At 63.6% G+C, this 27667-nt stretch overlaps 2 protein-coding genes across 7 annotated transcripts in view; one reads left to right on the top strand and one right to left on the bottom strand.

Annotated features, from left to right (window-relative positions):
- ATXN10 (ataxin 10) overlaps positions 1-27667 on the bottom strand; it is a 537342-nt gene that overhangs the window by 247471 nt on the left and 262204 nt on the right. The gene's annotated exons all lie outside the window — the stretch shown is intronic.
- WNT7B (Wnt family member 7B) overlaps positions 9941-27667 on the top strand; it is a 47947-nt gene continuing 30220 nt past the window's right edge. For 3 of the 6 annotated variants that reach the window (XM_060656087.2, XM_060656089.3, XM_060656091.3), the window contains exon 1: positions 9941-10493. In XM_060656087.2, coding sequence (XP_060512070.2) covers positions 10423-10493 — 71 coding nt within the window. In that variant the 5' untranslated portion in view covers positions 9941-10422. Of the gene's footprint in view, positions 10494-14431; positions 14845-24364; positions 24573-27667 lie in introns of those variants that run through there. The other 3 variants (XM_060656086.3, XM_060656090.3, XM_060656092.3) reach the window with 3 other exon arrangements.

The following is a 27667-nucleotide window of genomic DNA, read 5'->3' as shown; positions in this document are numbered from 1 at the left end:
CAGGCGACAGGCCACAGGGCATTAGGGCTGGCCCAGGACTCAGCATTGGTGACAACCTCCCATTTCACAGCTGACCAAACCGAGGGCCAGAACTCGAGATCCAAAGGCATCTTCTGGACCAGGACCAGATCCTGCCCCGACACCCCGGACGCTCCTTCTGGTGGCACGTGTGTGTCTCAGGCCAAGATGAGGAACCCCCATGAGGGCGCATGCGGAGGGGCGGGGCCCGCGCTCCCACCTCCCCAGGGCCCTCGACGATGCAGGCAAGGAAGTCCACGTGGCCAGGCCGGGGACCCCAGCCCACGGGTAGGATGCTGGATCTGCTACAGGAGGGGTGGTGGTGCAGCCAGGGGACCCCCTTGGATGCCGGGGCCAGCGCACTTGGGCGTGAGTCCTTCCTTGGCCACCGGGCGACCCTGGCGGTTCTCCCCGCCTGTGCTTTCTTCCCACCCTTAAAGCGGGGGCTCCGGCCTGATGCTTGGACTCTGGGTCACGTGGGGCGTGGACGCCGATTCCCGGCTGCCAGTGGTCAAGCCCTGGTGCCGAGGCTCCAGCGCCTGAGACGAAGAACTCCGGTCCCATCGATTTGGGGAGGTCAACCTGGCAAATAGGATTATGGCCACGGTTGCAATGACATTTCGGACAGCTAATCCGGCTTCCTGAGGATGAGTCCTCGGCTCAGAAAGGAGCTTCCCACTCCCCCAAATGATTGGCCGGTCACTCCCTGAGTGGGTCCTAGTCGACACTCTTCTTGCGAACAGGAATGGCTGGGCGTGTGTGTGTGTGTGTGTGTGTGTGCGCACCTCTTCCTTTATTCCTTCAGCACAGAATTCCTGGACCTGGCTGTCGGCGAGGAGGGCTGAGCTGAACCCCCGGGGAGGAGGTCTGAATAATCATTTGGGTGGATCCAGGCCAGGGACATCTGAGTAGATCACGGGGTGGGGAGAGGTTGGTGACTGTGTGACCCAATGTCCACCTCCCCATCTGCCTTCGTAACACACAGAGCTCCAATTTTAGCTGGGGGTAGGGCTGCTCAGCGAAAAGACCGCATTTCCCAGCCTTCCTTGCAGCTAGCAATGGCCATGTGACCAAGTTCTGGCCAATGAGAAGTAAGCGGGAGTGTCCTGGAATGGATCCCAGGAATGCCCTTATTTGGTCCTTCTTCTTCCATCTTGCATCCTGGAAAGTAGATGTGATGGCAGAGCCCTAGCAGCCACCTTGCAGTCAGAGGTGAAGGGACACATGCTCAGGAAGGCAGAGTGATGAGTTGTCAGGGGCCTGGGTCCCTGATGCCAGATATGGCCTTTATCCCAGTCCTAGTTTACCTACATCTAGACTTCTTTTATGGGAAAGAAAAATACACATTTATCTTGCTTAAGCACTGCCGTTTGGAATTTGATCATAATACGCGGTTGAACCCAGTCAGACTTGGGTGTATGGGGGAACAGCATTTGGAGAGGAGAACAACACGTGCGAAAGCCCGAGGCGTGATCCACTTGGGGGGACTGCGTAGGGTGGACCGGATCACGCGGTGCCAGCAGGGCGGGACCTGACCCTGGGTATACGGCCTCCTGCACAGCAATGAGGAGCTGGGGCCACACCCTCCAGACCAGAAACTGTGAAGTCAAAGGCCTGGAGAGGCCCATCGAAACATCCCGAGTGGCACGGGGGGTGTCGGGCAGCGGTCGTGGAGAGGGCCGTGGTGCGACAGGAATCTCAAGGGTGTGACAGGCTGCTGGGTGTCCTCCAGAAGCCGTCGTCCCCTTCTCCCTTCTCCCCTGGTTGGGCTCCCTCCTGTCCTGTGGAGTGCAGCCCCCTGGCAGCTGGGCGTGGCCACCGACCCGAACGGTGGACCACAGTCTACTGCCCCAGACCCCGGGCTGAATGGCATTAGGGGCGTGTGTCAGGAGCCCAGAATGCCCAGGGCTTGAAAGGCTGCCCTTGTGCGGGGCCGGGGGTGAGGGAGAGCTAGTGAAGTCCAGGCCTTTCCTGTCATGGGAATGAGGTAGACTCCGGGCCACGTTTTCGAAGTTTCTATTTGTCGCGGGCTTTTTCAAAGCGGGAAAGGGTCTTGAAGTTTTCTCAGTGCCTTTGTGGCGTCTTTGGAGATGATCCTGTGGCCCTTCTCCCTTGACCTACTGACGGAGCGTGCTTGGGCAGGTTTCCAGGGCCGTGGCATCCTCAAGGCCCTGAGCGCCCCCATCCCCCTGCCTCAGTTCCCTCGTCTGTCAGTGGGGGCTCACTCACAGGGCTGCGCCGAGGAGTAGGTCAAGCAACAGAGTCTGTGCCACACGCGTGTGTTAAATACAACACGGTTTCTCTTCCTGCCCTGCTCACTGAGGGGCCTGTGACCCAAGCCAGACCAATCGCAGGCAGCGAGAGTCAATCTTGCAACTTTGTTGGAACCGTGGGAGAGGAAGCTCTTTCCTCCTGCGGTCCTGGGGCTGCAGGGTAGGGGCCTGGGCTGGGAGGGGCTGCTGCCTGGGGTGGAAAGGGGCTGCCTGAGAACGAGGCCAACTCCTAGGTAAGCAGAACCAACAGAAGGAGAAACAGGGATCACTGGTAATTTTACCTGAGCCCTGGATTCAGCTCTGCCTGAAGCCGCACTGGCCTTGGGCGCCTCAGTCACCTGGCTCGAAGGTTCCCCTCTTTCATTCCTTACAGCCTGGCCTCTGTCATCTGCAACAGGAAAAGTCCTAATACAGGGGGCAGCAAGCTACGGCCAGGGGCCAAATGCCCAAGCGAAGAATGGATTTTACACGGTTACAGAGTTGTAAAGAAAACGAACAAATCGAAGAAGATTATGTGATAGAGACCGTGTGTGGCCCCTGCAAAATCGGAAATGTTTACCATCTGGCCCTTTACAGAAAAAGTTGGCCATATCCTGGATTAATACATTTCTTACTAAATTCTTTTTTCTTTTCTTTTCTTTTCTTTTCTTTTCTTTTCTTTTCCTTTTCTTTTCCTTTCTTCTTTTCTCTTCTCTTTCCTTTCCTCTTTTCTTTTTTTCTTTTCTCTTTCCTTATCTCTTTTCTTTTCTTTTTCCTTTCCTTTCCTCCCTTTTCTCTTTTCTTTTCTTTTTCCTTTCCTTTCCTCTTTTCTTTTCTTTCCTCTTTTCTTTCCTCTTTTCTCTTTTCTTTTCTCTTTCCTTTCCTCTTTCCCCTTTCTTTTCTCTTTCCTTTCCTTTTCTCTTTTCTTTTCTCTTTCTCTCTTCTTTTCTTTTTCCTTTCCTTTCCTCTTTCTTCTTTCCTCTTTTCTTTTCTCTTTCCTTTCCTCTTTTTTCTCTTTTCTTTTCTCTTTCCTTTCCTCTTACCCCCCTTCTTTTCTCTTTCCTTTCCTCTTTCCCCCTTTCTTTTCTCTTTCCTTTCCTTTCCTCTTTTCTTTTCTTTTCTTTTCTCTTTTCTTTTTCCTTTCCTTTCCTCTTTTCTTTTCTCTTTCCTCTTTTCTCTTTCCTTTTCTTTTCTCTTTCCTTTCCTCTCCCCCTTTCTTTTCTCTTTCCTTTCCTTTCCTCTTTTCTCTTTCTCTTTTCTTTTCTTTTTCCTTTCCTTTCCTCTTTCCTCTTTTCTTTTCTCTTTCCTCTTTTCTTTTCTCTTTCCTTTCCTCTTTCCTTTTTCTTTTCTTTGCTTTTCTCTTTTCTTTTTCCTTTCCTTTCCTTTCCTCTTTCCTCTTTTCTCTTTCCTCCTTTCTTTTCTTTTCTCTTTCCTCTTTTCTCTTTCCTTTCCTCTTTTCTTTTCTTTTCTTTTCTTTTCTTTTCCTTTCTTTTCGTTTCTTGAGGTGGGGGAGGGGCAGAGAGGGAGAGACAGAATCCTAAGCCGGCTCCATGCCAAGCACGGAGCCTGACATGGGGCTCGATCTCACGACCATGAGATCATGACCATGAGATCACGGCCTGAGCCGAAATCAAGATTAATCAAGTTAATCACGCTTAACTGACTGAGCCACCCAGGCGCCCCTCTTACGAACACGCTTAATCTCAGTACTTGGTTTTACCGATTTTCATCTTCCCTTTTAGCGGTGGAAGCAATGCATTTGCCCGAGCGCGGCTTTGACTGCCTTCTGCACGTGCGGCTTGCGGTTCTCTGGAGGGCACTTTCACAACTGGCCGCCCCACCCAAGTGCCGCCACGGGGTCTCGTCTCCCATGCTCACTGCCCATCACTGCTCCCACCCCTGTCCCGAGGGGCTTCTGAGTGTCCTGGGTCTTTGAAAAGAGGGAGGGGAAGGGGTTTGCACACGGACATCTGGATAGGGAGGGAAAGTCCTGGGTCCCAGGCAGACAGACGTCTTTCCGATGGAAAACTCATGGGTTCTGTGCTGGCAGGTGCAAGACCCTGATGGAAGGCTCTCACTCCACAGCAGTGAGAAGAGCGGCTGTATAGAGGGTGGCCAACGTGGCCTGGCCCTCCCGGACTGTCTGGTTCCAGGACGGGAAGTCTCTCATGCTGGGGAACCTCCCCGCCTCCCGTCCTGGGAGAGTCGGTCATCCCGGCTGGAGCACCTCCACCTGGGCAGGTATGTGACACTCTCCTGACGGTGGCCGTCCTCGGGCACCGGCTGAGCTGCCATATGATGGATCATGTCCGAGCAACTCTTCAAAGCCTGGCCCCCTGTGTCCCCAAGTGTCCTCCCAATGCCAGTGCCCCCATCCCCTTGTTCCCCTCTGGCCCCAAATCCTGGGGGCCCTGGCTCCTTTCCACTCCGGCTCATGCAGCCCAAGTGACCATCTTCCAGTAGCTGGTGCCTGTTTTCTCTCTATTCTGCTGTTAAGATACCCAGTCGCTCTCCGCTTTTCTTAGACCCTCCCTCTGGATTGCAAAAACCTGGCTGGAAAGTCTCTAAACTAGGGAGGGCCGTGTCCCCCCTTCTCCCTCTGGCCGTAACAATCCTACTTCCCATTTGGGCAGGTGCAGACCTCTGACTCAGCAGAGGATCCCCGATAAGCCAAGGGGGAAGCAACCCACTGATGCAAATTTCACAATGGTGCTTCGCTCTAAGACTTTTCTTTCCTTTATCCTGGTAGTTGTGTTCGCGGGCAGCGGGAGAGGCGCATCACAAGCCACCATAAGCTAGAAGTCTGAACAAGGGCCGCTGAGCCGTTGGCCTCTCTGGGTTCAAGTGCCACATCTGGGGGGGGGGATCAGCCCCCCCTGTCCAGGCAGGTGGGGTCTGCATCAGCCAGGGTAAGTCACACAAGATGCAATAAACAAACCACCCCCCCATCACGGCGCACTGATACAATAAAGGTGGATTGCTCTCTCGAATCCCAGTTCAGCCGGGTCGGTGGGGTTCTCTTGGGTCCTCTGTCTGCCCAGCAGGTGTCAGTGGAGGGGATGACACCCACCTGAGAGTGGCGATGAGTGGAGGAAACCCGGTCACCAAGGTAACAATTTGTGATGCTTCCCTCCACAGGGGCCGACCTGACCCCCCGCACCTTTGAGCCAAATGGCAAGTTTGTGGCCCTGAGCCCCCCAACAAATGCCTCACCTGCTGGGTGCAAAACCTACGCAGAGGTCAGAAGTCATGGCCCCGTCACATAGGATAGCCTGCACGTTTTATTTGTGATGAATGGTGGCCGGCCGCAGGAGCTGACTCTGTCCAGTTCTCTGGGCTTCTGGGCACCCCATGCAATCTTGTCTAGCTTTGGGGTCTGCCCTCGGGGAAGGGAGAAGCTCAGTCTGTCCTTCTCCAGGGGAGCCCTCGGCAGCACGTGGAGCATGGCTTTCTCAAGCTTCTGCTGGAACTCATCTGTCTCCTACAGCCTCTTCTCCCAGGCAGGCGCCGGTCCCCACTCACCAGAGGGTGCACTGCCCCTCCCACAAAGCGGGGGGACTCCTTCCCCTGGCCCCCTCCCTGCCAGGGGCTCTGGAAAACCTTGTGCACAGAGAGGATCTGGGATATGGACTCAGAACATTCATTTGTCCAGTAGGAGCATTTCCCAAATGTGCTGATCTCCAGAGCCATCGGAGTCTTTACTAAACATGCAGATTCCCAGGCCCCTTCCCCACGACATTCTGGAGAAGTAGGTCTAGGGTAATCCAGGGGTCGGCCGCTCAGGCAAGCCTGGGACGCTCCATTTAGGACCCACCCCGGGTGGGCCTTCTCCCTCACCAGTCTTCAATAGCTCCCCAGTGCCCATGAAATCGAGTCCCTGCTCCTCAGCCTGGCATTTGCGCCTCTCTGTGTCTGAGCCCCTGTCTCCTGGTTTCATCTTTTACCCTGGTCCACGACCTCCCAGCGCCCAGAAGCCCTTGTTCACGCTGTTCGGTCATTTGGATTTCTGCCTCCCTATCTCCGCACGTCCAAATCGTACTGTACTCGTTTTATATCGCCGTGGGGTCGATTACCACACACGAAGCAGCTTAAAACAACACCCCGTGGTTATCCCACGGTTGTGCACGCGCGGAAGTCCGGCAAGGCGCGGCTGGTTCTCCGCTCAGGGCCTTACAACGTGGGAGCCCACGTGAGGGCAGGCAGGAGCCCAGGTGGCTCTGGGGAGTTCGTGGCAGAATTCAGGTGCTGACACTGTAGGACCGAGGTGGCGGGTCCCCGGCGGCTGTGAGCCAGGGGCTGCTCTGGGCTCCTAGATTCCTTGCCGCAAGGCCTCCTCATCTTCAAAGCTGGTGATGGCGCCTCACATCCTTCCCGTGCTTCAAATCCCTCCGACTGCCTCAAGCCAGAGAATATTCTCTGCTGGCAAAGCGCTGGCATGATTAGGTCCGTTGCACTTGGGATCCCCTTTGGATGAACTCAAAGTCAACCGATTAGTGATCTTATCACACCTTTGCCACGAAACGTAACGGGCATGCTATCTTGTCATAGTCACAGTCTCTGGGATTAGGGCAGGACATCTTGGGGGGTGGGGGGCTGTTAGGAATTCTGCCACCACAAATCTGCTCCTTTCCAGGCCCTTATCATGTACCTCCCTACCCCTGGGGTTTGTCCCGTGCCATTAGCACCCTCCTCGTGGCCTCCTGCCACACTGTGCCCCCCCTTGAGCTGGGGACTTCCAGCATCAGGATGTGGACGTGTGCATGAGGCACAGGCCCTGTCTCCCTAGAGGCCGAGACGCGCAGCGGAAGGAACCCGAGCTCTGCGCCTGATGGGCCTGGGTTCAAGTCCCAGCTTCACCAACGCGCGACCTCGGCCGAGGAGCAAGGCAGCGAGAACGGGGTGCGGTCGGCGCTGGACATGGTGGCTGAGCTCAGTCTCAAGGTTGAAAAGAGTCCCTGTCAGGTCCCTGCTCCCCACGGCTTGTAACATCTTGGGTCTTGGCTGCCGGCTCCCTCCTGGAAAGTCGTTTGTTCATTCATCGGTTGTTTATTGAGCACCTGCTGAGCGAGAACCAAAGCAGACGTGGACATGGTCCCCATGGAGCTTACAGGCTGGCGGTAGACAGGAAACAAGGAATGGCATATTGTCCTCAGTGTCACAAAGGGAACAATGGAATGTTATGATAGGGAATACCAGTGAGTGTGTTCAGGAGGAGGAATGTGTGGGCCCCTCCGATGTGGGACATTTATGCTGGAGCCACACAGAACCAGGGGAAGAACGCTGCACTGGAAGCAGAGACAGTGTGTGCAAAGGCCCTGGGGCAGGAGCCAGTTTCGTGTTTTGGTATGGACTCGAGTGTGTGTGTGTGCGTGCGCGCACACACACACACACACACACACACACGGGAAAGGGATTCATAGAGCTCTTCCCACCCCAGATGTCTCCCAACCTTGAGGCCATTCAGAGCTCCAGCCATCCCCCTGCAGACGCTGAGGAGAAACCACACTGTCCCGGGAGGGACTTACAGGTCTCCAACCCCGGAGATACCTTCCTCCGCCGCGCCGCCTCCCTCCCGTGGCCGGCAGGGGGCAGCACCACGCCGCGCCGCTGTCCCTCTGCGTCCGGAGGGGCGCTGCTCTGCGTCCTGCCCTCCCGGGGAAACCGAGGCACAGGGAGGCAGGTGGAGACCAAGAAGGGACCCAGGCGTCCCGCCCACCCGCAGGAACCCTCCCCTCTCCCCTGCCCCGCCCTGCCCGGCTGCTTCGGGAGCCGACCCGCCCTCGGGACGTCAGGCTCGGGATCCGACGGGGGTGGGCGGCTGGGGGGGACCCGCGCGGCCGGGGGTCTCGAGCGGTCGCCCAGACTGGAGCTGGGGAGGGGCCACCATCGCGGCCGTCGTTATTCAAGCCCCGCCTCTGCCCAACAGCTCCTGACCATTCGCCCCATTCTCGGTCGCTGAGACTGAGGCTGGCGGCGGCGGGGGGCGCGGAGTGGTCCCCGGACTCGGTGACAGGGTCGGGGACCCCGCTCACCGCGCCGACCCGGACCCGGCGTGGCCCCGCGGCCCGCGACGCCCCGGCCCCAGTGCGCCCGCGGGCCCGCGTCTGAGCGTCCGTGGTGTCGCCGCCGGGGGGCAGCATCGGCCCGCGCGCCCGGCTCCTCCCGCCGCTCCCCGCTCCCAGCCGGCCCCGCTCCCGCCTCCGGCTGCTGCGTAGGGCTGGGCCCTGGCCCTCGGGGTCCGGCGCTCAGTTTCCCGTCCCACCGAGAGGGGCGCAGGGGACACCTGGGAGCGACGCTGTTACTCCACTTCTCTTTGAGCCTCAGTTTCCCTGCCTGTGTTCAATCTCCAACGTCCTTTTCCTCTGGGGGCCCTCCCCACGCGCCCGGCCCGGGACAGCGGCACCTGCGCGGCCTCTGACCGACGGGGCGGGCCGACGAAGGGCCGGCGCCCCGGTCGTGGCGAAGGTTTAGGGAACCTGCGAGGATTACCGGGGGATGGGGCAGCGATCTGAGCAGGACTGCAGGGGCACGGGTAGGTCAGGTAGCTAGAGTTCCCGCCCGGGGCTTGGCTACGTGGGACCCAGGGTGTCTGGAAGCAACCGCCGCCGCCCTCCTCCCAGCCCCGCGAGTCTCGGGTCCCAGCGGGTCGTCGGGAATGAAGCGCTTCCCAGCTCCGTCCGCGCGCCCAAGGGTGGCACGCTCGAGGGCGTCCCGGGGCTGTGAGCGCGCGCAACAAGGGCTTGGCCAGGACAGCGGTTAGGCGGCTGGTGACGTTCCGCCCCTCAGGACAGACAGGGCTTCGGCGCAGCAGGGTCTGCGGGGCTGGCCACCCACTCGGCCCCCCCTCCCCCCGGCCTGTGCCAAACCGGACAGTTCTGAATGTGCGAGGCACCGGCGCGGGTTAGACCTCGCGCTCCGGGGCTCTGAACGTGAACACTGAGCCGGGCACTGCGGAAGGGACTGAGCAGACTTCGGGGACCTCAGGCAGTGCAAGATGGGACGCGGGGGCCCCCTCCACATCCTCCTCTCCCTCCCCATCACGGTGCTTAGCGCAATGGCTTCCGCAGGAGGTCATCCAAGCCATCCGCCTGCACCTGGCCGGGCCTGTCCGTCCCTTCCCGGTCCCCTCCGAGTTAGTCTCTCTGGCACCAGCGCTGACAGGCGGGGGTGACCCTGGGTGCCAGGGGAGGGCTGATCGAGGTCTGCCAGAGAAGCAGTGATGCTTGGGCTAAGGGTGTGGCCCAGGAGGCCCCCAAGTGTGTAATTGCTGGGGGGGGGAGGGGAAGCGTGCAAAAGAGGGTATGGGTTGGGTGGTCTCCCCCCCGCCCCCTCCCCCCCCCCCCCCCACCAGAGACTGGAAGCGGAGCAGCCATCAAGACCTGTACGGGACGTTCCTCCGAGCCCCACCCCCACCCTTTCGGCCAGCCCCACCGCAGGTGTCTCTTCCCAGACGCACCCTCCCCTGCGGGCCGCCCCCCCCCCCCTCCGCGCACCCAATCCCCCTCCCCCTGCCCAGGCCCAGGAGGGCGATCGGAAGGGAGCCAGCCTGGGCCGGGGGGTGGTGGGGGGGTGGTGGATGTGTTTGTGTGTCACGGGGGAGGGAGGAGAAAAGGGAGGGGAGAGCCCGGGAGCGAGGGAGAGAGAGCGCGCGGCGAGCGAGGAGGGCGGGCGGGAGGCGGATCCTCCTACCTGGGGCGCGCTCGCTCGCTCGCAGCTCGCTTGCCGGGGCCGCGAGTCACCTGGGGAGGCGGACAAGTGCGGACACATTGGCCGCCGCGGCGCTCGGCGAGGCGCGCACGGCCCCAGGCGGCTGCGCCCAGTGGAGGCAGCTCCCGCCCGCCTGCCGTGCTCGGGCCCCGGCCCCCGCCGGCGCTCGCAGGCCCCAGCGATCGCGCAGCCCAGCACCGAGGTCGCGGTCCCCGGCCCAGGTCACTACCCAGGCGCACGCGGCGGCGGCGGCGGCGGCGGCGGCGGCGCCCCGAGCTCACCATGGTGGCAGCGCGCGCCGAGTCCTCGCGCGTCGCCGGCCGCCCGAGCCGCAGCGCCGGCTGAGAGCGGTCCACCGAAGCCCCCTGCCCTTGCCAGCTCCCCGCCCGGCCCGCGCGTCCCCTCCGGTCGCCGCTGTCTATGGCGCAGCCCCCCTCCCTGGATCATGCACAGAAACTTTCGCAAGTGGATTTTCTACGTGTTTCTCTGCTTTGGCGTCCTCTACGTGAAGCTCGGGTGAGTAGCCCCGTGGGCAGGGGCCGCAGCCCCGGGCAGGGGCAGCCGGGAGGAACCGGTTCCAGAGGGTCCCCGCGGAGACGTGGGGCCTGAGGGGGCACAGCCGGCTCCTGGGGATCCAAGGCTGGCCCGTGTATCGGGCCCTCCCCTCCCCCGGCCCAGCAGGGACGCCCCCGAGCCCCGTGAGCGGCGGGTACCCCCGAAGCGCGCCGGCTCCGGGGCTGCTGGAAGGAAAGCAGGGCGCGCGGGCGGCGGCTAGGCTCGCGGGTAGCGGCGAGCGTGCCCGGCGCGTACTTTCACCTGTTTGGGCTCCAGGCCCTGGGGGTGGGACGCGCCTTCCCTCCCCCGGGCTGCGCTGGGCGCCGAGCCCGGGCCGAGCGCTCGCCGTCTGGAGGGCGCGCCGGGGCCGGGAGCCGGGCGCGTCGGGCGGCCGGAAAGGCCTGGGCGGGCGGGGGGCGAGCACCCCGGCCGCGAGCCTGCAGGCCGGGGCACCTGCCCGGGCCCTTCGACCCTATCCATCACCCGGACGTGTTGAAATTGCCTTGACAACTCGTCCGGCTGGCTCGGGATGGGCCGCGCGGCGGGCCGGCCGCCTCGGGCTCGGTCCGGGGCCCGCGCCCCCGCCCGCCCTGGGCCCTCGGCCCGGCCCCCTCTCGCCGCGCTCGCTGCTCTCGCTGCAGTAGCTGCCCCGAGTCGTATTTCCACATTCCTGAACCCAGCCGAGTCCTTACCTGTTGAGCTGCGATCTCCTTTAGACAGAATCTGTCTCGGCCTCGCTCGAAGTGGGGGGTGGAGGGGCGAGGTGGCCGTGAGGGGGTGCGGTGCGCCGCGCTCCGGGGCCCCCGCCGCGCCTTTCGCCCCTACTGTGCGCAGCCAGCCGCGGGGAGGCAGGCGGGTCCCGGCCGGAGCACGGGCGGCGGGCTGCCCGGCGGGAGGCGGAGACGCGGCTTCCCAGGCGGAGAGGCGAAGGCACCACCGGAGAATCGTCTCGTCTACCGCCCATCGCCCGTCCTTCTGTCGCCCCCTCCGCCGTTTTATAGATGGACAAACTGAGGCCGGTGGCTGCAGGGGGAGGGCTGGAAGGCCCCGACCTCGCCTCGGCTCTGCAGGCCTGGGCCGGCGTGCCTGCGGCCGCTGGTGGCTCTGTTTGTTGTGGGTCTGGGTGTCGGCTGTGTCCCTGGGTGTTTGTTTATGGGCGGTGAGGGTGCCGGCACCGAGTCCGCTAGGGGGTGGGGGTTGGGAGGGAGGCCCGGTTTGGGGATCCCCAGCAGCCCCCGCAGTTCCTCTCTCTGTGCTGCCCGGTTCTCAGCTCTAAGGCCTCGTTGGCTCCCGGCGATCCTAGATTAAGCTCCCGTTTTAAGGATCAGGAAACTGAGCAAGGGAGGCCGAGTCGCTTGACCCCAAGGGTCAGTGGCAGAGCTCGGACTGGCTCTGGCCTCCACCACTGACCACTCCTCCTAGCACCCTGACACCAGTTCCTAAACGGGAGCCACCCCAAAGAACATCCACCCCCAGCTTGTGGGCTCTAGGACCCTCACTCCCCACCCCAGGCAGCGGAAGGAGGTCCCGATGCCACCGACTTGGGCTCCCAGGGCTGGCTGCAGGGCTCTGAGACCTCCGGGTCCAGCTACCGACTGACCGTGGCTTCCCTCTCCCCACTTTCCTGGGCCTCCCTTTGCCCTCTGTGAACGAGACTTCAGCTCTGGCCATCCTGAACACGATGGTGGCCGGTGTCTGAGTAGAGAGAGACCAGCCTGTGTGCCCAGGCACTGTGCCCGCCTCTCTGGGAGTGGGCAAGAGAGCCAGACTCTGCCTTCTGCACCACCCCCCTCCGGAGCCCTGGAGTGGGAAGCTTCTCCCTCTGCTGTGCCCCCTGAAACACACGCTCTCCCACTCCTGGGGGGAGAGGAGAAAATCTAGTGTCCCCACACCCCTGCAGAACCACATCCAGGAAAGCCAGGGAGCCGCCCTGGGATCTGCTAAGGGGAGGGGCTCTGCCTCTGCCAGTAGGGCAGCCCCTGCCCACCCGAACTGGAGCTGGGGGCTTGCTTTCTTTGCAAGCCACCTTGGCTGCACAAAGCCGGGAGGAGGCGGGAGCTGGGCCCAGATGTGACCTGAGGGGCTAATGACTTGGGAGCCCAGTGCATTAAGGGTGACGTTTTGGCTCCCCCCTCCCCCTCACTCATCGGTGGCCTTGGGTAAGCGCTCTAATCTCCCCGGGTCTGCCTCCCTCATCTGCAAAATGGGGTCACAGTAGCACCTCCTTCACCGTACCGTGAAGATTAGTCTTGGGTGCCTGTGCCCTGGGGGTAGGGGTGGGGCCCAATAAACACCTGTGCACACCAGTCAAGCTCTTCTTACTGTTAATGACCTCGGGATCAGAGCCGCTGCCCGCGCCCTGGGGACTCCAGAGAGTGTATTTCAGGGCCTCGGAATCCCAGGAGCTGGGCTATTAGGGCCCCAAAAGTTCTAACCAAATGTCAGAGATTGTCTGCACTGGGTGTGGGGGGTATCCTGTGATCACAGCCCCCCCCCCCCGCCCACTCCTGTGTGTGTGTGTTTTCGATGTATACTGGGAACCTCCCCCACTTGGGCACACGCATTGACGTGCAGCCCCCGGGGGGCGGGGGGGGGGGGGTTCAGGCCAGCAGAAATGGAGAACTCAGGCCTCACAATCCCTTTGGGGATCCGGGCCCCAAGAGGAGTTCTGTCTTGGATTTTCAGCAATTTCGAAACAAACAGCTTTGGGGAGTCACGGTTCCTCACTCTGGGACCGAGCCCGCTCCAAGCGGCAGCCCTTAGAGGAGGCCAGGCCGGGGCAGGGACAAGCCGTTGGAATCTGGGCACCCCTCTGCCCACTGAAAGTGGGGTCACAGGAAGTCCCAGGATCAGCCCAGCTCCGTTCCTGCCTCCTCCCCCTGGGGGAGGGGCCCAGTGGAAAGAGGTGAAGGAGGCAGCCCCCTCCTTCTGGATGCCTGCGGGGGGGGGGGGGGAGGGGGGGTGAATCTCCAGGCCAGGTCTAGAAGCCCGGGGTCCTTGGCCATATCACACAGACCTCTCTTTTCTTGTGCCCTCCCCTGCCTGGTGCTTTCGCCCCAGCTGATGGGGTCTACACTGCATCCAGAAGATCACTCATATGTAGCCAGGCTTGGCAGACAATAGGAGGTGGGACTCAAAACCTCAAAACAGGAGGTGAGTTTCTGGCCTTTAAAACAAAACTCAGTGGAAGAAGGAGGATTGTTTAGAAAGTGTATCCTTGCGGATCTGCTTCTCCCGATACCTATTCCAACCAACCCTTCCAAAGAAAGCAAAAGAAGTGAGATGGGGAAGCCAGTGCTGGGGGCCTCTGTGCACCAACGAGGGGTGCCTTCTTCGCTCTCGGCCCCTCCCAAGAGGCGCCGAGGCAGGACCCTACAGAAACACCAGTGCGCATGTGCACAGGTGAGCCCTGCCTGGCTGGGGCCTGGTGGGTTAGCCTGAGAGCGAGCGACTCACGACCAGCCTAACCAAACCCAGGGGCGCGCGCGGGCAGAGGCACAGCGCACACAGTGCATCTGTGAGCACACACCTGCGCCCTCAGACGCGCCCACGCTCCCGCGGGCACACACAGGCACATGCAGGGACATGTATGCGAACGCGAGAACAGATTGCCGAGCACAGCCCCCCAAGAGGAGCGCACGCCCTCGCGCGGTTATCCCGCTGGTGCCTCCCCCCCCCCCCCAGGTGCACCTTCCAGAACCGGCCAGAGCTGTGTGGTTCGCCGAAGTTGGGCGGGGAGGGGGGGGGGGTACGGGCCTAGGCAGTTTGGGCAAGCCTTGGGGGCGGCTCCTGTCGCACGCTCCGGTCAGCCTCCCCTTTAAAAAACCCGCCCGCAGAGGAGGCGGATGTAGGGGCGGCCCGTCCAATGGCAGCTGCGCGCCTCGAGAGACTTGGAGACTTGAGCCAGAGCGAGCGACAGAGCCGGTTCCGACCGATCGACGGACGGAGGGCTAGACGGCCGCCGAGGCGCACCCGCTACCCACTTGCCGGTCCCCCGGTCCCGCGCTCCAGCCCCAGCGCCCGCCGCCGTCCCAGCCCCAGCTGCAACGCGATGCTCGGCCGTGGCGGCGGGGCACGGACGAATCCTGCGCCGGGGCCCGCGCGCCCGGGTGCCTAGCGCCTGGTGTCGCCGCCCCACCTCGGGGAGGGCCGCGGAGACCCCGGCCTCAGCTGGCCCAGGCGCGCTGCCCGCGGGGCCCGCCAAGCCCTTCCAGGAGCGCCGGCCCACCATGCTCCTGCTGTCTCCGCGCGGCGCGCTCCTCTCCGTGTATTGCCCGCAGATCTTTCTGATCCTGTCCAGCGGCAGCTACCTGTGAGTGCCGCGGGCCGCACGCGGGGTGGGCGGGGTGGGCGGGGTGGGGAGGGCCCCGTCTTCGGCCTCCAGCGCTGGAGCCGGACGGGCAGGAAGCTCGGCAGCGGACTCTCTGGGCGGGGCACCGGGTGCGCGACGCGCTCGGCAGCCCGGGGACTTTGGGTCGTCTCCTCGGCCTGAGCCGCCGAGGTGGAGGGCTTGGGGGGCGGCTGCAGCAGTGAGAAATGACGGCTGTGGGGTCAGAGAGAGCGGGGCCCGAGAGAGGCCCTAGCGCCGGGGTGGACCAGACTGCGCGCACGGAGCGCGAGGGCCGGAGCGCGCGCGGCGGCGCGGGGATTCCCTGCGCGTCCCACCCGAGTCCGGGACCAGCGGGACAGCCCCCTCTCCTTTATAAGTCCACGAGGCCCGCACGGCTGCGCCGCACTCGAGAGAGCCGCACGCACGCACCCGCTCCCCCGCGTACCCACAGGCGCACACGTGCACGCTGCGCCCCGCCAGACAGCGCCCAAGCTGTCCTCGGTGGTGGTGACTGCGGCTTCTCGCGCCTTCCTGCCGCGCTGAGCGGCCAGACCCAGCGACGGGTGACTCCTCACCTGGGGCGAGGGGGACACGCAGCGCGCGTGCCGCTGGCCGAGGTGCGCCCTGGGGTCCAGGCCAAGGCAGCGCGCGGAGCGTGGGCGCGCGTGTGCGTCGGGACGGGCAGCGCCCTCCGGGCTCCGGGAAGCTCCAGGCAGGGCCCGGCCGGGCCCGGGAGCCGAGGGGGCGCGTCGGCGCAGCAGTGGCTTCGCCCGATTCCTAATGGGACGCATATGCTCTGGCCTCCGATTTAAAAAGAAGTTTGATTTATGGAACCGCCGTTTGGGGGAATTTAAGCTGGATGCTACTGATTAAACCTCAGAGCTAGCTCTCCCTCCCCTCCCCTGCTCCCCTCCTCCTCCCCCTCCTTTACACGCGGGCCACGTCCGGGGTCGCCTAACGCGGCCAGAGGGGGCAGGCGCTGTCTTCCCGCTCCCTGCGCCACCCCCGCCTCCTCGCGGCCGCAGTCCTAATAAATCGCCGCGCCCCCACCCCCTTTTAATAGAGGCGCAGCCAATTTCTGCTCCAGCTCCTAGGAAATTACTATCCTACCAGTTTTCCTTCTATAAATAGTCGCGCATCTTGAAACAAAAGTTCGCAACCGCAGCCAGATGCTGCGAGGCCCGCGGTTTCCCGGGCTGTGGGACATAATTACAAGGTCCAGGCGCAGAGAGCGCTCCAGGCCCGGCGGGCAGCCCCGGCTGCAGAAGCATCGCCTGGGGAGAGGAGTGGGGGGGGGGGGGCAGGCCGCCCCAGGCAGGGCAAGGGGCCGGATGGGGACCGCCTGATCGGTGAGGAATCAGGCTAACAAAGTGGCGGGCCAGAGAGTCCTGCTTTGTGGCATCCCTCCTGGGGAAATGGATCAACCAAGGGGGGGCCTTGGAATCCCCGCCTCCCGTTCTCAGAGGTCAGAGGTCGGGAAGCCTCCCCCTCCCCTAAAAACCCCCGCATCTCAATCTTTAAACTAGAGAAGCAGCAGCTATTATGCTTTAAGAAATCATTTTTGGAAGCAGCTGGCTGAGGTTTGGCATTATGGGGAGGTGGCCAGGGGTAGGAATCCCGGGGTGGGGTGGGGGGTGGCTGGAGTAGGAATCTGAGAGGAGGAGGTGGGCAGGGGGCTCAGGAGCTGTAGAGGACGAGACCAAGGCAGCAGTGAGGGGTACCACAGGTGGTGGCCCGTATGTATCCGTAGACCCCAAGTTTTCCTCCGAGGTTGGCTCCCCCAACCCAGGCCTGCAGTGACTGCTATCTGTCCCCACACAGGCTCATTCCCTGCGTGTTCACTGCCAGCTTTGTTGGGGAAAATTCTCCGAAGGCGACAGTTTTCCAGACGTTCCCGGGGCAGTGCTGGGGTCCAGAGTAGGTGATGGGAGACAGCAAAGCAGACTCTGCCCCCCCCCCCCCCCAGCCAGCCCTACCTTCAGCACCCCTGCCCCAACCCCAGCCCGCCTGCCCTTCAGCCCCCTGGGTGGGGAGAAGGGAGGGAGGAAGTGCTGAGGCCAGGCTGTCCCTGAGCAGAGACCAAGTAAGGTGTCCCCAGGAGCAAGAGAAGGGGACCATGACATCTCTGGGATTTCCACCTTGCCTCCCTCCCTGCCCTGTTTGGGTGGGCACAGGGCTGGCTGGGTGTGGAGGATGCCGTGGGCGGGAGAGAGCCCCTGCGGTGCAAACGGCACCGGTGAGAAGGACCTCGTGGGTGGCTACGAGCCGGGGCCTGGGTGCAGGTGAGGTGGCCGTCGCGGATGTGCTTCAGAGAACGGCTCGGGGTCAGCGGGAAGCCCACCTCAGTACCGCAGGGATACTTGGCACGGTCAGCCCCGTGGGATCTGAGGATGCCAGGGGCAGGAGGGGCCCCGGGCGGAGGCTTCTTTCTGCTCCAGAGAACTTTCCAGAAGGCATCCCACTGCCGGGATCACAGACACTGGTGGACAATTGATCCTGCCCCTTTCATCTGGGCTGCCCTCCCAGCTCCCTGTCTCGGGCTGTGGTCCGTGCATAGCGAATCCCAGATGCATGCCTGGGCCCCTGCCACTGATTGGGTCGGACGGGTGTGCTGGCCTGGAAGGGCCCTGAGCCCTCCCGCCTGATGCTGAGCTTGGCTGGCGGTGGGAGGCAGCTCTGGCCGGCCTCACCCTTCTCTGGGCCACTGCTGTCGGAGCAGAAGCTTCCGGGGCCGGGGGTGGGGGTGGGGGGGTCAGTGAGGGCCCAAGGGAGGGCAGGTGGGGGGCCGCAGGCCAAGAAGAGGGCCTGCGGTGCCAGTCAGCTGGTGTGGGGGCCTTGTGCCAGGACCGGGCTGGCCTGCTGTCCTGGGCAGGTCCCTTCCGGTCTTGGCCTCCACTCCCAGATGTGGAGGCTGGCTGCAGTGATGCCCCCAGGTCTTCCGGTGCGAGCCTCTCATGGTGACCGCCCGCTCTGGGGAGCTGAGTGAGTCATGGGTGACGGGGCGGTTACTCACCGACCACCTGGCCGTGGGGGGGGCGGGGGGCGCTCACCACTGCCCTGCCGAGGCTGGACCTCTTCCCGGCTCTGCCGCTGTGGCTTTATTGGTGGTGCCAGCCGCAGCCCCAGAAACCCCGTGGGCAGGACCCTGGGGGGCGGGCATTGCTGAATCAGGCCCCCTCCCCTGGCATCGGGGCCTGTGTGGCAGCAGATCGGGGGCCGCCCGGCTTAGCGTGGACGGGTGTCGCCTTGGGAGGGGCCTCTCCCCGCCCGCAGGCTGCGTCTGTCCAGGTTGGAGGAGAGCTCTGCTGTGTGGCCTCGAGCAGGTCCACGGGCTTCTCTGGGCCACAGTCTCCTCATCCGTCACGTGGCTGGGCCCTCAAGCCGCTGGGATCGGAAGGCATGGGCACGCGGTTGGGGGGGGGGGCGGGTGGTTAGCGCCGGGAACCTCCAGGGCGCGGGCTGGAGAGATGGGAGTTTGTCCGGTCACAAGCGCCCCAGGAGCCTTGCCGCGTGGGCACAGCTCGGCGACCGCTAATCGGAGGGGGGAGGGTAGCCTCTGGAGATGACCCCATTCGACCCTCTGTGTGTGTTGGGGGAGGAAGGGCCAGGAGGGGAAGGCGGGTCCCCGTGCCCTTCTTCCGGGTCTCGGTGTGGCCTGGCATCACGTGGAGGCCTGCAGGAGGGTGGCTCATTTTCTCACCGAGTTTCCCTGGAACCTTCCCTGATCCGGGGTCCCATCCCTGTTCCTCCTCCTACTGTCGGGGTGCCTTCCGTGGCCTCCCTGTGTCCCAGTCCCGGAGCCCAGGCGTCTTAGAGTGGCTGTGAGGATCCAGAAAGCCGATGCAGAGACGTGCTCAGCCGGGTGCTGGGTACACAGTAAGTGCTCAAGAGATGACACTGCTCAGCCACGAGGAGCAGGGAGGCTGGCCACCCATGAAGCGGCGGAAGGTGTGGTGGCTGCGTGCGGGGGAGAGTGCTGAGTTCTCTAGGGGGGCGTCTAAGAGGGCTTCCTGGAGGAGGCGGCGCCTAGATAAGGGGAGGAGTTGCCGAGACAGTAAGCAGGAACACAAGAGAGACTCTGGAAGAAGGAAGAATGCATTCGCCCAGGGTTCCTCCTGAGAGAGCCTCACGGAACCTTGCCGAGACGGGCAGACGGGTTGTGGGGGCCCCGCGGGGAGGCCCCGTCGAGGTCACACAGGTCCCAGGGGAACAGCCCCCAACCCCCGCACCCCCGATCCCAGAATCGCTCTGCCACCGCCTCTGAGGAGAAATTCTCCGACAGAGAAAGGCGTCCCCTGATCCCTGGGTCTCATCCTCCAGGGAGAGATGCTCTTCGGGGAGCAGACCATCACGAAGGGAGGTCATTTTTGAGGCCCTCACTGCACATGATTTGCACATTTGGCTCTTCCAGGGCCACTGACCACAGCCTCGCAAATCACACTCCCTGCCCCTGCCTTTCCACCCCCGCCATGTCCCCCCGAGCCTTGCGCCAGCCTTGGTGGGGGGGCAGGGGGCCGGGGCTCTGCAGCCTGTGGGGAGCCCGGAACCCCTACTGGGGGCCTGGCCCAAGGCTCTGTCATCAGACTGGGCTGAGCAGAGTCTGAGGGTGGTGGCAGGGGAGGTCTTGATTGTGGAGACCCAGACCCTCTGTCGGCTCAGGCTTCGGGGGTGCCTGAACGGCGCCCCTCTCGGGGCCTGTCTCGCCCCGGGGCAGATGGAGGGGCTTCAGCAAGCTGCCTCGGAGCCTCCACTTTTCCTGGCCCTGGGTCCGGCTCAGATAGGGCTCGGCACCCCCGCCCCCTGCTCCCCCAGCAAGGGACAAGAGGCCGGGAGCCCTCTCTTGTCAGATGAAACCTCGGCCCCGGGGCTCCCTCAGCCTGATGAAAGGGTCATTGTGTGGTGCGGGCCGCCCGCTGGCCAAGGACAAAACGGCCGTTTGTCCTCCTTCCCTGGCGCGGGGCTGGGGCCTCCCCTTGGGCTGGCTAGCAGGGTGGGGGTGGGCACAGGTGCGCTCCCTCCTCCCCTTCTCCATCTTCCCGGCCTCCGTCCCCGGAGCCGCTCAGCCTGCCTGGGGGCCCCTGCCAGTCCTGCCCTCAATGCGGGGTGTCCTCGCCCTCCGAGCGGGGGGCCCCAGGCCTGGGCCAGTCTGCGGTTGGCAGGGAAGCGGTGAGCTCCCCGGCGCTGGAAGCATACAAGCAGATGCTGGGCCAGGGCCCCGCCTGGAAGGGAGCCAGCACTCACGGGGCCTCTGTGCCAGGCGGCCGTGGGGTCGGCCCACACGGTGACCGAGGATGAGGAGGCCCTGGAGAGGTCACGCCGGAGCCGGTGGCTTCTGAGCATCGACGATGCCACGAAACGCTCCGTCTGAGGGTGTGGCATATGCAGTAAAGCCGTGCAGCCCGAGTGGCCGTCCTCCCGCTGACCCTGAGCGGGACGGGAGCAGCGCCACGTTCCCCGGCCGCAGCTCCCCGGGCATCGGCCCCTCCTGGTGGCCCCATCCCGAAAACACCTGTGGCAGAACCCCGCCCCCAAGGCCACCCCGGTTTCCGACCCTCCTCCAGAGAGGTTCCCTGGGCTGGAGTCTGTGCCCAGCGGGAGCTGCGAACAGGCAGGGCGCCTGAGGGAAGGAGCCTTGGGACAAGGTGGGTGGTATCTGCATCCCCCCACCCCCCCCCCGCCTCCCCCCTTCCTGATGAAGCGGGTGTTGGTGCTGCTGCAGGGTGCAGGGGCCGCCACGCCGAGACTTAGGCGCCCAGAGGAAACGCTCCTCCAGAAGGATTGCCTGCCCGGCAGACTCCTGACAGGTGGGGGGGGGCCCAGGGCTCTGCATCCTACTTCTGGAAGACTCAGGTCCTCGCGGAGGGGCCCTTCTGTCACCGGACTGATGGGTGCGCGCCAGCTGGGGTGGCCACCCACTTGGGAGGTGGTGAAGTGGGGAGTCCGAGGGTCAGAGCGCCGAGTAACTCCCTAGGTTGCACGCAAGGGGGCTGAGCTTGGGTTCGAACCCAGGTCTGTCCGGCTCTCAGGGCCGTGCTGCCGATTCCTTCTCGCTCACTGTCCGTGACCTCGAGTGGGAAGAGAGACCAACTAATCCAGCTGGTTAGAATTATCTAATGGCCAGGCATCATGAGGCGCTGAGCGAGGGCCCTCTCTCTGTCTCTGCCCCCCCCCTTTCTTCCCCTGTCCCTACCTCCACACGTTCAGATTCGGAGCCAGAGGGACAGCTTTCCGTTGGGGGGGGGGGGGTGCGGGAACCAAGAGCACCTCAGATTTATTTCTGCCCCGGGCTGCTAACCCAAGGGGCTCTGAGGCCGGCTTGAGCGGAGAGAGAAGGTGGTCCCAGCTGGCCAGCTCATGGCCTCCGCTGGGTCAGCACGTGAATCGTTGCCACATGCCATGGACTTCGGGCAGCCTTGGGGACACCACCGCCCTGTTCTGCCTTGGCTTGTCCATGAGGGTGATGGGGCTGGACGCTTCAGGGCCCCTGCTCTCCCCGCCTCCCCTTGTCTCCAGCCCTTGCCTCCACCTTCAACTTGCCCTTCACAATAGCGGTTCCGGCAGCCCCCGGGCCCGGTGAACAAGGCTGGCCGTGTAAGCAGGTGTAATTGGGAGGCTCCCTTCCTTCCCCGTCATGTACCCAAAGCCCTGCGGTGCCCTACACGGCAGGGGCCGCTAACCCGCTATCCCAGCTGCAGTGAGGGTGGGTCAGGGGAGACCTGGGCCCTAAAGAACGTGCTGGGGAGAGTGGCATTCTTGGCCGAGGGATGGATGGCTGTGGGGCGGGCAGGGGGAACGGGGAGTGGGGTCACAGCGCTGGGGTGGGGGGCAGCCCCGGGCGTGGGGAGCCATGGGAGGGAAGGTTTTAAGCAGGGCAGGGATGAGCAGTTTCATCCTGAGCTCAGGAAGGACCACGGGCGTGGGTGGACCAAGCCAGGGAAGTTGGGAGGGGCTGGTCCTGCCCCTGTCCCCACCCCCCCCAACATCTGATGCAGGTGGGGCAGAGGAGAGGGACAAGATTCCCCAAGGCAGGGCCTAGGGGGTGAATTGGGGGCAGAGTGCGGTGAGGGGCCCTCTGCCCACAAACGGTTGCGGTTTCGGGTTGGCCCCCGCCCCACCCCCACCCCAGCACCCAGGGCCCCGCACAGCACTTGGTGCTAAGTCGGTGCCCAATAAACACCGTGAATGGTCAGATGGCTGCTCCCGTGTCTGCGTCCCGGCAAGACCCATTGACCCGGTCAGGATCCTCTTGCCCAGTGGATGGCAGAGGCCTCCGGGCCCCAGGTGTGCTGGCCCCCAGTGCTTGTGGGCAGGCACGGCGGGGGGGCTGGGGGGGATGGGCCTGTGTGGGGGGGGACTTCCTGGCTCCCTGACTCACGTCTTCCCAGGGTGACTGCATCACTGGCGGGGAACATGGGGAATTTCCAGGTGCTGCCGACACGCCCCCCCCTTTGGAAGCAGCAGCTTTTATCACTTGCCATCCCTGTGTTCCCTGGGGGCCCGTCCTGCGTGCCCATCCACCCATGTGAGGCCCTCTGGTGGGCTGAGGTGCCAGCTGGCCGCACCTGGGGGCCAAGCCCCCCTCACAGCCCCGGCAGAGTCACCTGCGGGCACGGCCCAGGCTCGTGGGATAGGCTAGGGTGCCAGCTGCCGGCCTGCGGAGGGTGCCCAGGGAGGATGTGTGCGGGGTGGCAGGGTGGGCTAGTGTCACGGGAGCACTGGACAGGGAGGTGGCAGCCTGGCTCTGGTGGCTCACCCTGTCCCCAGTAGCTCAGGGCACTCAGGCTTGGCCCGACGCGCAGGGCGTGGGGGACCCCGAGGGCACGGGCCCTGGAGATGCCAGGTGGAGACTGCTGTTGGTCAGCATCTGGGAAGGGGTGCTGGGCCGAGGGCTGAGAGCTGCCCCAAGGCCCCAGCGTATCATCTGTGTCAGACAGAGGTGGAGGGTGTGGAAAGGAGGGGTGGGGCAGGACTCCAGGCCACTCACTTAAGTCAGGGCATGGGTGGGGGGCTGCTGGGCCCCGAGGAGGTGTACTGGGGGTGTGAGGCTGGTGAGAGGTGCAGTGGGCTGCTCCGGGGCAGGGGTGAGCACCCTGTCCCGTGAGGCATCCAAGCTGAGGCGGTTGGCTGGGGTGGCCCCGGTGGCCCAGAATTCTCAGAGGGAGCAGTGGGATGCTCAGAAAGGGAGGTGGGTGGTGAGTGAGCCACGTCTGGGGTGTCCTGGCCCAGAGGGGTCCCCGGTTTTGGCGAGAGCAGATGGCAGGGCAGTGGAACTGGGGAAAGCCTGGGTGGGGCTGGGCTCGTTCTCTGCTCTGTGGTGCTGTGTGGCCCAGGCAGGCCCCTGCCGTCATCCAGTCCCAGAAGGGGGCCCCTCCGGGGCGCTGGCTGGAGGCACAGCCCAGGACCGGGAGCTCAGCCCTGCCCTGGCGTCTGCACAGAGGAGACTTCTCAGTGTCCTCTACCTGTGGGGACTCAGCCCCTGAACCCACTGCTCAGACCATGTCTGTAGCAGCCAGGAAGGCTGAGGTGCTGGCTGACCCATCAGGTGCCCAGACTGCCAGCCTGGCCATGGGCCAGACTCCCTGCCAGCTCCCTCCCACCTGTTCCCCTTGCCTGGCTGTCCATCCACCTGTCCTGAGGCTTCAGGTTGACATCCCGATCACCCAGGCCTGCAGGGTGCCCCAGGGTCTGACAGATCTGGGGTATTAGGGCCTAGGCCAAGGCCAGGGCTAGGGGTCTCGTCCCTGCTTGGGCCTCAGCTCACGACGTGGCTTCCATTGCCGTGGGTCGGTGTCCCCATCTGCACCGTGGAAAATGAGGACACAGGTCAGGGTCAAGGCCTGGGAAGGTCCAGAGTATAGCAGAAAGAGCTGGAAGTGTGTCCATGGCCTAGACAGGTGTCCCTGAAGGTCAGCCCCCAGCAGCCCCCTCGGGAGGCTGGTGTAGATGTGAGCACGTAGGGAGGGAGGACAGAGGAGACACCGGGGCAGGCTTCTCGGAGGAAGAGGCACCAAGCTGGACCTGGCTGCTGGGAGGGTCTGGGTGCCTCTAGCCTTGCTGGTGAGTATGACCTGAGCCCAGGAGTGTCACGACGGGTCCCGCCTGCCCAACAGAGATCTGGAAGGGTCTGAGGCCGGAGGTCAATGACCTGGGGTTTTGGGGTCACGGTGAGTGAATGAGGTTCTGATTTCACTGACTTAGCAGGTATGGGGGCTGGATGGACCCTCCAGACCCTATGCCCTTTCATCCGTAAGCTCCCCGAACGGGGCACAGGATAGACAGAACCCCCGGGCTGTGCTGGCCCACCTCTGGCAGCCTCGGCCCCGCCCGAGACCCCCGTCCACCGCCTGCTTTCTCCCAGGATGCCTGGTTTCTCTCCAGGGTGGGGTCCCAGAATGCCAGGCCAGGAATGCCAGCTATGCGGGGAGGGCGGGCGGGCAGCCGCCCGCCGGGGGCGCGAGGGAGCAGGCAGACGCTCCGCTCTCTTCCCCGGGAACACTGCGGGCAGTGAGCTGAGCCGGGCAGTGGGCTGGAAAGATTGCAGCAGGCAGGACCCACGGAGGGAGCCGGCCTGCACGTGCCCCACCTTCGAGCAGGGGCTGTTCTGCCCATCGGACAGATGGGCAGACTGAGGCCAGTGAGAGTCGGCGGCCGAGCAGACCTCCAACCCAGGACCCCAAGCCCAGAGAACCCTCTTTAGGATGCAGCCACAGGTACCTAGATTGTCGCCTCACTCCCTCACCACACGCGCAGATGGGAAACTGAGGCCTGGGCAGGGCAGGAAGGGGCAGAGGGATGGCTTTCTTTCCCAGCTGAGCCCCCTCCTGCCTCCGGCCCTCTCTCTGGGACACCCCCCCTGCCCACCACCCATGAAGCTCCCTTCGGGGCGCTCTCTCAGAGCCCCAGTGTCCTCATCTGTAAAGGGTGCAGTGGGGGTGAGGTGGGACAGTGTGGGGGACGCCACTCAGGAAGGGTGGTCATGTTGGCTTGTCCCTCCCCTGCAGGGCCCCCCCACCCCCTTCGAAGTTCTTCCCACCCAGGCCAGTAGGGGGAGAAGCCATTTGCCAAGACAGGGCTGTTAGGCCCTATTTTCAGATTGGAACACTGAGCCTCAGAGCAGTGAGGTCCGGGAAGGTCCCCAAGCCCCATGTCTCCCACTGAACTGAGCCTAGAGCCCCAGCAGGGGAAGACGAGCAGGCGAGCAGGTGTAAGGAACGCCAGGACAGGTGGGCTGAACACCACCGGGCCTTTGCACCAGCTGTGTCCAGCTCGGCCCCGGCCGTTCCAATCCGTCCCGCTCCTCCCCACAGGGGAAGGCTGCGGGGACCCTGCTGGTCCCAAGCTCTGGCACTGTGATGGTGGCTTGGAGGGGGGCATGGTCTGCAGAGTGACCCCAGACCTGGCAGACATTCTTATCCCCGTTTGACGTGTGGGAGCACTGAGGCCACACCGGCCGCTGCCCCGCGGGACTGCTGGGCTCCGGAGCCGGAGAAGAGCCTCTTCCGGGAAGGGCTGGGCCGACCCCTGCCCACCTGAGGGAGACGCTGGTGGGGACCCACTTTAGGTGGGTGTGGGGGCCGGCTGCCATCTTCCCAGGTATTTGCCAAGTTACTTCCTGGACAAGTGGACCCAGGCCCGCCTCCCTGGCTGATCGCAGATAATTAGAACATTCTTCAAATATTTTGCCGGAGGATGCCCGAGAAGGAAGAGTTATAAAGCGCCCCGGGCCAGGAGCGTGGGCTGCAGGAGCTGTGGGCAGCCAGGCCAGGGCCAGGGATGGGGCCCCAGAGGGAGACCGGGGATCCGGCCCAGGCCCGGCCAGCCTGTCCCCACCTCCCGGGGAGCTGGGGCGGGGTGGGGGCTCACGGTCAAGGCCGGCTCACGGCTGGGGAGGGTGCTAGGCCGTGTGCGGGGATCCCTGCGCTGGGGAGCTCACAGCCGGTGGGGGCGGACAAACCCTACCCCAGATAGCTTTCGGAAAAGCCTGAGGGGGTCAAGCACCCCCTGGCCCCCTGGGGGGGCAGGCGGGCGAAAAGGTCTGTGGAGGAAGGGCTCTGGAAGGAGAAGGAAGGTGCAGGGGCGGCGGGGTACGGAGTGATGTGGGTGGAGAGTGAGCGATAAGGGGGTGCCTGGGGCCACCCTCGTGGCTGACACCCGCAGCCGGGGCAGCTCAGCACCCAGAGGCCCCGCTCAGGCTCCGAGGCCGCCGTCCTGCTGTGTTGGGCAGGGAGGTGGGCGTCCCCGGAGGGCAGAGGGTGGGGAAACCCTTTCTTATCACGGCTGACCTTCCTAAGAGTGGTGCCTACCACCTGAGGACGCGGGGAGACTGGGAGGACCCAGGGAGGGGGAGACGTCTCCCCCTCCGGCTCCTGCGGCTTGTGGGGGGTGGTGAGTCTGGGATGTTGAGGTCCAGCTCCGTCATGAGGTCTGAGTTCTGGGAAGTACTTGGATGCTGCGTCTGTGTCATGGCGTGCTGTCCTGGTCCCAGCCTAGGGAACATTCCCAGGATTCTGTGGTCGGTTCGGGGCAGGGGCTCCTCCGACCCAGGAGCCTGGGGTGGGGGGTGGGCTGCAATGCGGCTGCTGCTCAGGCCAGAGAGAGGGTACAGAGGATGGTGGCCGGCCTGGCACGGGGTCCCCGCCGTGGTGGGGCCGGGTCCCCTCTACTGGGGCATCCCGAGCTTGGGCTGTGGTTTGTGGGGTCGGTTGCTGGGGAATTTGTAGGAGAAACGGGATACTGAGGTCGAGGTGCCTGGGTCCTGCGGCCTCCTCAGGACACTCGGCCACATCAGTGGCCATAGTTTTAGGGCCCTGTGCACGGATCAGACGGCTCGAGGCTTCCTTGGGATCTGAGAGGCCCGTCTGCCACACGGTCCTGGGCTCGCAATGACGCGATTTCTCTCTGGCTTTTTTTTTTTTTTTTTTTTTTTTTTTGAGAGAGAAAGAGAGAGAGTGCAAGCAGGGGAGGGGCAGAGAGAGAGAGATTGAGAATCCCAAGCAGGCTCCCCACTGTCAGTGTGGAGCCCGACCTGGGGCCCGAGCTCACGAACCGTGAGATATGACCTGAGCCGAAACCAAGAGTCGGATGCTTAACCGACTGAGCACCCCCCCCCCAGACGCCCCCGTATTGTATTTAAGTGTATTTTCTTTAATTTCTGTGAGAAAACTTGGAGTTTTCACTCTGAGTTTGTACTGCATTCTCACTATGAAGTTTGTATTGCAATATTTTGCTTTTTGGTTGAGATATAACGTGCACAACGTACAGACGTCTCGAGTGGACAGCTTGGTGCGTTTTTACATATGCGGGCGCTCATGTAATCCATTTGTCAGCTTGGGAGAGGGAACAGTCTGGAACCCAGAAGGCTCCCGTGGGCCCCTCCCGGTCCGTGCGTCCCCCCCCCCCCCCCCCCCCCCGCCCCAGCTAAGGGTAACTCCTGGCCTCTATGTTGAAGGTGCGTTTTGCGTGGTCTGGGCCATTTCTCCCGTCTGGCTCACGCGTAAGCTGTTTGCCCTTTGTCACTGCTAAAGCCTCCCGCCCTGTGCACGTGCCAAACTGCGTCCTTCTGCTGGTGACGGACGGACGGACGGACACCGGGGTTGTGGTTCCCGGTTTGCGCTGGGGACACCTGTGCTCGTCCCGTGGTAACTGTGAGGGTTTGCTTCACTTGGGTGCGTAGGCCCCAGACTGAATCTGCTGCGTCCGAGGGAAGGGCCGATCCACGAATGGACCCAGTCGCGGCGGGTGTGGCGGTGGGTGTGGACACCCGCCAGCTCCAGAATTGCCAGTTTGAGCGCTGGGCCTCCCGATC

The sequence above is a fragment of the Panthera onca genome, chromosome B4 (genome assembly GCF_046562875.1).
Source record: "Panthera onca isolate mPanOnc1 chromosome B4, mPanOnc1 haplotype 2, whole genome shotgun sequence".
NCBI lineage: Eukaryota > Metazoa > Chordata > Mammalia > Carnivora > Felidae > Panthera > Panthera onca.
This window is presented reverse-complemented; position numbering and strand designations above follow the sequence as displayed.